The 10274-nt window shown below is 38.4% G+C and overlaps 1 protein-coding gene and 1 pseudogene across 1 annotated transcript; one reads left to right on the forward strand and one right to left on the reverse strand.

The window, feature by feature from the left end:
- Positions 1-1133: 1133 nt before the first annotated feature.
- LOC105724909 (thyroid receptor-interacting protein 11-like) lies at positions 1134-3077 on the reverse strand (annotated as a pseudogene).
- On the forward strand, positions 2642-9857 carry LOC105724769 (thyroid receptor-interacting protein 11-like). The gene is given in 5 exon segments (XM_064384189.1): positions 2642-7769; positions 7771-9217; positions 9219-9291; positions 9294-9562; positions 9565-9857. Coding segments are annotated over 5 exon segments (5904 nt in total). The 5' UTR covers positions 2642-3792; the 3' UTR covers positions 9703-9857.
- Positions 9858-10274: the final 417 nt, after the last annotated feature.

Genomic DNA, 10274 nt, shown 5'->3' on the forward strand with positions numbered 1-10274 from the left:
GGTTTTGATTTGCATTTCTCTAATGAGCAGTGATGATGAGCATTTTGTCATATGTTTGTTGGCCACATAAATGTCTTCTTTTGAAAACTGTCTGTTCATATCCTTCACCCACTTTTGGATGGGATTGTTTTTTTCTTGTAAATCTACTTTAGTTCTTTGTTGATCTGGATATTAGCCCTTTGATAGATAGGTAGCTTGCAAAACTTTTTTCCCATTCTGTTTGTTGCTGGTTTACTCTAATGATTGTTTCTTTTGCTGTGCAGAAGGTCTTAAGTTTAATTAGATCCATTTGTCTATTCTGATTTTTATTGCCATTGCTTTTGGTGTTTTAGTCATGAAGTCCTTGCCTATGTCTATGTCCTGAATGGTATTGCCTAGGTTTTCTTCTAGGGTTTTTATGGTGTTAGGTCTTATGTTTAAATCTTTGATCTATCTGGAGTTAATTTTTGTGTAAGGTGAAAGAAACGGGTCCAGTTTCAGCTTTCTGCACATGGCTAGCTGGTTTTCCCAACACTATTTATTAAACAGGGAATCCTTTTCTCATTGCTTGCTTTTGTCAGGCTTGTCAAACACCAGATGGTTGAAGTTGTGTGGTGTTACTTCCGAGGCCTCTGTTCTGTTTCATTGGTCTATATCTCTGTTTTGGTACCAGTATCATGCCGTTTTGATTACTATAGCCTTGTAGTTTAGTTTGACATCAGGTGGTGTGATGCCTCCAGCTTTATTCTTTTTGCTTAGGATTGTCTTGGCTATGTGGGCTCTTTTTTGGTTCCATATGAAGTTTAAGGTGGTTTTTTTCCAGTTCTGTGAAGAAGGTCAATGGTAGCTTGATGGGGATAGCGTTGCATCTATATATTACTTTGGGAAGTATAGCCATTTTCATGATATTGATTCTTCCTAACCATAAGCATGGAATGTTTTTTCATCTGTGTGTGACCTCTCTTATTTCCTTGAGCAATGGTTTGTACTTCTACTTAAAAAGGTCCTTCACATCCTTTGTTAGTTGGATTCCTAGGTAATTTATTCTCTTTGTGGCAATTGTGAATGGGAGTTTGCTCATGATTTGGCTGTCTGTCTGTCTGTCTGTTATTGGTGGTGTATAGGAATGCTTGTGATTTCTGCACATTGATTTTCTATCCTGAGACTTTGCTGAAGTTGCTTCTCATCCCCAGGATGCTCCCTATCAACTGTAACACTTCATGACGCAGATTTTTGGGCATGTGGAAATGACCAGTGAAGAGGTTTCTCATTAGGACTTTGTCCACTTTTCCTTCTGAGGTGTTTGCTAAGTTCATCAATTTCTTTTGAGCATCATCCAGCATTTCTGGTCAGACCTCACTTTTTTCTAAGTTCTTCAATTTGTTCTGTAAGTCCTGATGCTGAATCCAATGCAGCATTTGCTACATCCAAATGTTCCTGTAATGATAACACTTTTCTTTCCAGATGTTCCTCCTTTTTCTTTCATTCAGCTCTAAGATGTTTTTGCTTTTCTAGCTCAGCAGACTACGTAGCTTTTTCCTCTTGTTGGAAACGCTGTAGTTTGGCCAGTGACACAGCACACTGCTTCACTTCTTCCTGAGAGGCAGAAAGCTGCAGCACACTTCCATCCCTTTGCTTGGAGACTACATTCAATTGTTCTTGCAATGATTCTACCTGCACACTGGCTTGATGGCTTGCATTTTCCATTGCATTAGAGGATGAAACTAGCTTTTCCTCCAATACTGTGACTTTCTTTCTTAGTTTAGCCTCTCTATCTTCTGCGGCCAAAGCCTCACGGGTATAAGAACATTCTGATTCTAGAAGATGATTACGCAATCTCTCTAGCTCCCGGGTTGACTGAAATTTGTTGTCACATAAATGTGGAACCTCATTCTGTAGGGCAGTGTTTTCCATTTGCTTTTGTTTCAGAGACAACATGACTTGCTCTCTCCTGTTGAAACACAACTGTCTTCTCCTGCATTGACTGAACTGCATTTACAAGTGGATTTAACTCCCCAATCTTGCCCTGTTCTTTTTCTTTCAACAGCTCTTCAAAAGCAAGAGCCTTCTCCTTCATTGAATGGCACTCAAACTCTTTTTTCTTGCAGCATTATAGAAAACTTCATGTTAGACTCTTGCAATGCTTGATATTCTGTTTCCTTTTCTCTGGATGTTTCTATGTTTTCATTTTCTCCTTTTAGTTTGCCAATGTCCGTCTCTAGAATTAATATTCTCTCCTTCAGGTTTGTGACTCCCTGCCTCAAAAGCTTGTTTTCATTTCCTTTCTTAGAGAAATTTTCACTGGAAGAAAGTAATTGATCACTTTTGGCTTTAATTAAGATGTCTTTTCCCAGGCCAGGCATGGTGGCTCATGCCTGTAATCCCAGCACTTTGGGAGGCCAAGGTGGGTGGATCACAAGATCAAGAGATCGAGACCATCCTGGTCAACATGGTGAAACCCCATCTCTACTAAAAATACAAAAAAATTAGCTGGGCATGGTGGCGCATGCCTGTAATCCCAGCTACTCAGGAGGTTGAGGCAGGAGAATTGCCTGAACCCAGGAGGCGGACGTTGCGGTGAGCCGAGATCGCGCCATTGCACTCCAGCCTGGGTAACCAGAGTGAAACTCTGTCTCAAAAAAAAGAAAAAAAAAAAAAAAAAAGGATGTCTTTTCCCTTAAATAACTTTTGCAAAACATCTTATTTCACCCCTCAACATGTAATTAAGACTTCCAGTCTTCCAAATATATTAGAAACTACAGTTAATCACAGCAAAACTTGCAAACAACCAAATTTAGTTCTGGCCTGAGCCAGACCTATTTACATATTTGAATTTATCTCATTTTTCATCTTTCTTTGTTCTATAAATAGTTCTATTTTAAAGGCATATTGCAATTTACAAAATTTGCAAGAAATGTCTTTTTAAATGTACAAGTCCAACAACTAATAAAAATATGAACATCCACATACAGTTAAGTTTCAAGTCAGGACATTTTTATGATGAGTTTATTAAAAAATTAAAGAAATTGTCTCTTAAGTTTCAGACATCTGGGTACTTGTGCTATCAAAGTGGTTTCACTGCCCTCAGTGGCCACCATCATGAGAATAGTTAACTCTTGGATTGCTGTACCTCATATATCAGGAAGTGGCATGTTCAGTGATGTTGCTAAGTATACTTATGTAGATGCAGCTTATGGTTTAACACTTACATGAAAGTTGTATGAATTTATGTAAGGAAACATTTAGTTTTAGGATGATATCTTTAAATAGATATCTTAGCTGTTAAAACTAAGTGATATATCTGGAGTATATGCTCAACAATAAAAAGGAAAAAACAATGATACATCCAAAAACTTGGATGGATCTCAAGGGAGTTATGCTGAGTGAAAAAAAAGCCAGCCTCAAGAAGTGAAATACATTCTGCACGTGTATCCCACAACTTAAATTAAAAAAAAATTGTTGGCCAGCGTCATGGCGGCTGGTGAGTTGGCAGGAATTGCCCAGGGAGCTGGGGAGAGTCACTAAAGCAGAGGTAGAATGGGCCCAATCTGGATGGTGGGAATGAGCAGAAGGCCCCCCATGGGTGACGGTGTCACTAGAGGAGGGCCCCTGGTAAAGTCCCAGGCCAGGCCTCTGTGTTCCTCAGCAGAACCTGGAACCCACGTTGCCTGGGAACCCCGCTTTGTTATGGAATTCTGCACATTTGAACCAGTCTTGTGAAGGGAGTTGTTCAAGGATATTTGGTTGGATCGTCCAACGGCGCTAAATGTTTTTTTTTCTGAGTGGACCGGGTCGGCCACTAAACTCACCGTGATGTCGTCCTGGTCTGGGGGCCTCGGCTCCAGATGGGACCAGTCTCTGGGTCAAGTCAGAGGCAGCCTGGCTTCCCTCACTGGCAAGATTTCAAGCTTTACAAAGTTTATACTGACGAGGGGCACAGAGGAAGTGGAAGCAGAATTACCTGATTTTATGACAAAGGAAATTGAAGCCACTCATGAAATCTTGAGATCAGAGAATAAAAGGCATAAGAAACTTTCTATTGATCTACAAGAGAAACGTGAAGCATCAGAGCTTCAAATGAAACAGGAATCTACAAGTTACCAAAATCAACTTCAACAAAAAGAGGTAAAAATCCACCATCTTAAAGCCAGACATACTGTGCTCCAGGACCAGACGCTGAAACTGCAGTCGGCTGCTCAGTCAGTACCGTCAGGAGCTGGCGGTGTACCAGCAGCCACTGCATCTTCTTTCGCTTATGGGATTAGTCATCATCCTTCAGGTTTCCATGATGATGACATGGACTTTAATGATATAATTTTGTCCCAACAGGAAATAAACCGACTCTCAAATGAAGTTTCAAGACTTAAGTCTGAAGTTGTCTATTGGAGGGATATTGGTCACGCTTCAACAGCACGAAGAACACATAGCTCTGCTCAAAGAGAAATAAACAAACTACAAAATATCACTAAGGAACTGAAACAGAACCGAAGTCAGGAAATAGATGACCATCAACGTGAAATGTCAGTTCTGCAGAATGTGCACCAACAGAAATTGACAGAAGTAAGTCAACGACATCAAGAAGAATTAAGTGACTATGAAGAACAAATTGAAGAACTCACAAATCTGTTACAACAAGGTGGCCTTGGAGCTACAGAAACCGATCACTCTAAAATCTATGAGATGCAAAATACTATTCAATTTCTACAAACAGAAAAAGTGGAGTCTACCAAAAAAATTGAAGAACTTGAGGATAAAACGAAAGATACAAATAAAAAATTATCTTCTGCAGAAAATGATAGAGATATGTTAAGGAAAGAACAAGAACAGCTAAATGTGGAAAAGAGACAAATAATAGAAGAATGTGAAAACTTGAAATTGGAGTGTAGTGAATTGCTGCCCTATGGTATGAAGCAAAGTGATACCGTGACAGAAAAGGAAAGAATTATTGCACAGAGTGCATCAGTGGAAGAAGTGTTCAGACTACGACAAGCACTGTCGGATGCCAAAAATGAAATAATGAGATTGAGTAGTTTAAACCAGGATAACAGTCTTGTTGAAGACAATCTGAAACTTAAAATGCATATTGAAGATCTAGAAAAAGAGAACTCATTACTGATTCAGGAAAAAGAAGAACTTCAGATATCACTTTTAAAATCAAACAATGAATATGAACTAATTAAAAGTACAACTACAAGAGACTTAAGTTTGGATTCAGAATTATATAATTTAAGACTTAATTTGGAAGCAAAGGAACAAGAACTCAATCAGAGTATTAGTGAAAAGAAAATCCTGATAGCTAAGATAGAAAAATTGGACAGACAGAATCAAGATGCTAAAATGCACATGCTTTTGATAAAAGATCAACTATCAAAACAACAAAATGAAGGAGATAACATCATCAGTAAACTGAAACAAGATCTAAATGATGAAAAAAAGGAAGTCCATCAACTTGAAGATGATAAAATGGACATTACTAAAGAGTTAGATGTGCAAAAAGCAACATTACTTCAAAGTGAAGTGGCCCTAAATGATTTACGTGTAGCCAAGCAGAAACTTGAGGACAAAACAGAAGATTTAGTAGATCAGCTAAATAAATCACAAAAAAATAATGTAAGCATCCAGAAGGAGAATGTGGAACTTAAAGAGCATATCAGACAAAATGACGAGGAGCTTTCTAGAGTCAGGAATGACTTAACTCACTCTTTGAATCAAGATTCTAGTAGTAATTTTAAGGACAACTTAATTAAAGAAAAAGAAGCCGAAGTTAGAAACTTAAAGCAAAGTCTTTCAGAATTAGAGCGGCTCAGTGAAAAGTTAAGGAAAGTTGCTTTGGATGTCAAAATGGAAAACAAAAAGTTAGTTTCAGCATGTGAAGATGTGAGGCATCAGCTGGAAGAATATATTGCTAATAGCAATCAGCTTTCTCTTGAAAAAAACACCATTGTGGAGACTCTAAAAATGGAAAAAGGACGGATAGAAGCAGAATTGCATCAGGCTAAAAAGGAGCTATTGGAAGAAGCAAACAAGCATGAGAAAACCATTGAAGAATTGTCAAATGCATATAACTTGAATTCCTCTGCTGTGCAGCTGGAACATGAGCATTTAATTAAACTCAATCACAAGAAAGACATTGAAATAGCAGAACTCAAAAAGAATATTGGACAAATGGATACTGATCATAAAGAAATTAAGGACATTTTGTCATCTAGTCTAGAAGAGCAGAAGCAAATGAAAAAACTTTTAAACGAGAAAGAAATTTTTATTGAAAACCTTCAAGAAAAAAGTTCAAAGTTGCAGGAGGAATTGGATAAATATTCTCAGGCCTTAAGAAAACATGAAATTTTAAGACAGACCATACGGGAAAGGGACAGAAGTCTTGGATCCATGAAAGAAGAAAATAATCATCTGCAAGAAAAACTGGAACAGCTCGGGGAACAGCAGAGTCGAACTGCGCCTGTGGCTGATCCAAAAACCCTCGATAGTGTTACTGAACTAGAATCTGAGGTATCTCAACTGAACATGATCAAGGATCATCTTGAAGAGGAAACTGAACACTATCCAAAGATAATTGAAGATCAAAACCAGAGTAAGATGCAACTACTTCAGTCTTTACAAGAGCAGAAGGACCTGGATGAGTTGAGACACCAGCATGAGCAAAAGAACGCCACGCACACCCAGCTCTGTTTAGAGAACAATGAGGCAGTTAAATGTTTGCAAAAAACAATTGAACCAATCAAAACTCAGTTTTATGAAGAAAAGCAGAAGATTCAAACAGATAACTCTGATGTTTTTCAAGAAACCAAAGTTCAGAGCCTTAATATAAAAAACGGAAGCGAGGAGCATGATTTATCTAAAGCTGAAACGGAAAGATTAGTGAAAGGAATCAAAGAGCGAGAACCGGAGATTAAACTTATAAATGAAAAGAATATAGCTTTAACTAAACCGATTGATCAGTTGCCCAAAGATGAAGTTGGTAAACTAACTCAGATCACTCAGCAGAAAGATTTGGAGATACAAGCTCTTCAGGCTAGAATGCTTTCAGCTTCCTGTAATCAAGATGTTGTTTACCTTCAACAGCAACTGCAGGCCTATGCTATGGAAAGAGAACAGCTATTCACTGTTTTGAATAAGAAGATCAAGGAAAATAGCCATCTAAAAAGAAAATATCAAAAACTGATGGATAGAGTTGCTGCCAAAGAAGCAGCTCTCATCAAACTGCAAGATGAAAATAAAAAATTGTTGACTAGATTTGAAAGTGGTGGCCAAGCTATGTTTAGAGAAACTATTCAGAATTTATCACGTATCATTCGAGAGAAAGACATTGAAACAGATGCACTAAATCAAAAATGTCAGACCTTATTGGCAGTTTTACGAACATCCAGCACTGGCAATGAGGTTGGAGGTGTTAATAGTAATCAATTTGAGGAGCTCTTACAGGAACGTGGCAAGTTAAAACAGCAAGTAAAGAAAATGGAAGAGTGGAAACAGCAGGTGATGACCACAGTACAAAATATGCAACATGAGTCCGCCCAGCTTCAGGAAGAACTTCACCAACTTCAGGCACAAGTTTTGGTTGACAGTGATAATGATTATAAATTACAAGTGGACTATACTGGCCTGATCCAGAGTTATGAGCAGAAAGAAACCAAACTCAAAAATTTGAGGCAGGAATTAGCACAAGTTCAGCACGGCCTTGGGGAGCTTTGCAATACCAAGGATCTTCTTTTAGGAAAACTTGGTATTATTTCATCCCAACTATCTTCAGCATCATTGCTGACTCCCCAGTCAGCAGTCTCTTAGAGCAAGTAAGTCTGATGTATTGAATGAATCTTCTGAATTGCTACAGCAAGAGCTAGAAGAGCTCAGAAAAGCACTACAGGAAAAAGATGCAACAATTAGAACGCTCCAGGCAAATAATCAGAGATCGTCTGATTCAACTGCTGCCACCTCAGAGCTAGAAAGAAAAGAACATGAAAAAACTGATTCACAAATTAAGCAGCTAAAGGAGAAACAAGATGTTTTGCAAAAGTTACTTGAGGAAAAAGACATCTTAATCAAAGCCCAAAGTGATCAATTACTTTCTTCCAATGAAAACTTCACTAACAAAGTAAATGAAAACAAACTTTTGAGACAGGAAGTAAGAAACCTGAAGGAGAGAATATTAATTCTAGAGACGGACAATAGCAAACTAAAAGGAGAAAATGAAAACATAGAAACATCCAGAGAAAAGGAAACAGAATATCAAGCATTGCAAGAGACTAACATGAAGTTTTCTATGATGCTGCCAGAAAAAGAGTTTGAGTGCCATTCAATGAAGGAGAAGGCTCTTGCTTTTGAAGAGCTGTTGAAAGAAAAAGAACAGGGCAAGATTGGGGAGTTAAATCCACTTGTAAATGCAGTTCAATCAATGCAGGAGAAGACAGTTGTGTTTCAACAGGAGAGAGACCAAGTCATGTTGTCTCTGAAACAAAAGCAAATGGAAAACACTGCCCTACAGAATGAGGTTCCACATTCATGTGACAACAAATTTCAGTCAACCCGGGAGCTAGAGAGATTGCGTAATCATCTTCTAGAATCAGAATGTTCTTATACCCGTGAGGCTTTGGCCGCAGAAGATAGAGAGGCTAAACTAAGAAAGAAAGCCACAGTATTGGAGGAAAAGCTAGTTTCATCCTCTAATGCAATGGAAAATGCAAGCCATCAAGCCAGTGTGCAGGTAGAATCATTGCAAGAACAATTGAATGTAGTCTCCAAGCAAAGGGATGGAAGTGTGCTGCAGCTTTCTGCCTCTCAGGAAGAAGTGAAGCAGTGTGCTGTGTCACAGGCCAAACTACAGCGTTTCCAACAAGAGGAAAAAGCTACGTATTCTGCTGAGCTAGAAAAGCAAAAACATCTTAGAGCTGAATGGAAGGAAAAGGAGGAACATCTGGAAAGAAAAGTGTTATCATTACAGGAACATTTGGATGTAGCAAATGCTGCATTGGATTGAGCATCAGGACTTACGGAACAAATTGAAGAACTTAAAAAACAAAATGAGGTCCGACCAGAAATCCTGGATGATGCTCAAAAGAAATTGATGAACTTAGCAAACACCTCAGAAGGAAAAGTGGACAAAGTCCTAACGAGAAACCTCTTCATCGGTCATTTCCAGGCACCGAAAAATCTGCGTCATGAAGTGTTATGGTTGATCAGGAGCATCCTGGGTGTGAGAAGGGAGGAGATGGAGCAGTTGTTTCATGAATGACGATCAGGGCGGTGTTACCAGGTGGATGACTGGGTGTCTTGTAGGAGGATCAGAAAGTGTTCCCAACACACTTTGAAATCAAATCAGCAATCTGTGCTTCATAGTTCTTTTTCAGAACTTTCTGTTAAATTTCTAGAAACAGAATCTCATTGATCTGTTCCACCACCAAAACTTTCTGTTCATGATATGAAACCTCTAGATTCACTGGGAAGGAGAACAGTAGATACAAATGCACCAGAAATTTTAAAAGATACAGCAGAATCCAGGTCTGGCAAAAGAACAGATGTAAATCCATTTTTGTCTCCTGGCTCAGCAGCTGTGTCTCTTATTAACCCAGCTGGACTTGGGGACTTGGACCTGGTAAGCCCCAGCATCACCTTTTGAAACCCATCTCTGATGTTTGGCCCACATTTACACCTTTGACAGTGTTACCTGATAACAGTGCCGGAGTTGCGTTGAAAGACCTTTTAAAGCAATAGAGGATTCAGCCAGAGACAATCTAGCACTTCAAATAAACCATGAACACTATACGTATGTACTTTATCACAAAATGGCCTTTTGCAAAAAGTCATGTATTTGTTTGTAGTTGTGCTTCCTCTGAACTTAATAAAAGCATTCCTAATGTTTTTAGAAACTGCAGGTGTCAGGAGCAAGTATTTGTTACATAATCTGCTTTATTCCTTCTGATTTGACCTAATTTAAGCTAGGAAGATTTGATTTATCTTTTATCTTAACTTAAAAAATACAGAGACCAAAATACCAGTAGCTGTATATTAGCTTTTTATTTCCTTCTGTGATTTCCAAGCCCATTTAAGCTAGAGATTGTGGTTTATCAAAAGAGTTTTTTTTTTCTTTTAAATGAAGAAGTGGCTTCTCTGCATAGTGTGAAAAGTTGATCTGAAGCATATATTGATCATCTTTAGAGGACTTTGTGGGAACAGGCCAATAAGATTGTCCCTGAAAGGTTATAGATGCCCTGACACAAGGTATGTATTTGGTCCTGTGCAATGTTATCATGTGTGTAGGTTCTTTTTTTGTAGTTGTTTTAAAT

This window comes from Aotus nancymaae, unplaced genomic scaffold (assembly GCF_030222135.1).
Source record: "Aotus nancymaae isolate 86718 unplaced genomic scaffold, 86718_ANA_hifiasm-v0.15.2.pri h1tg000036l, whole genome shotgun sequence".
NCBI classification, from domain to species: domain Eukaryota; kingdom Metazoa; phylum Chordata; class Mammalia; order Primates; family Aotidae; genus Aotus; species Aotus nancymaae.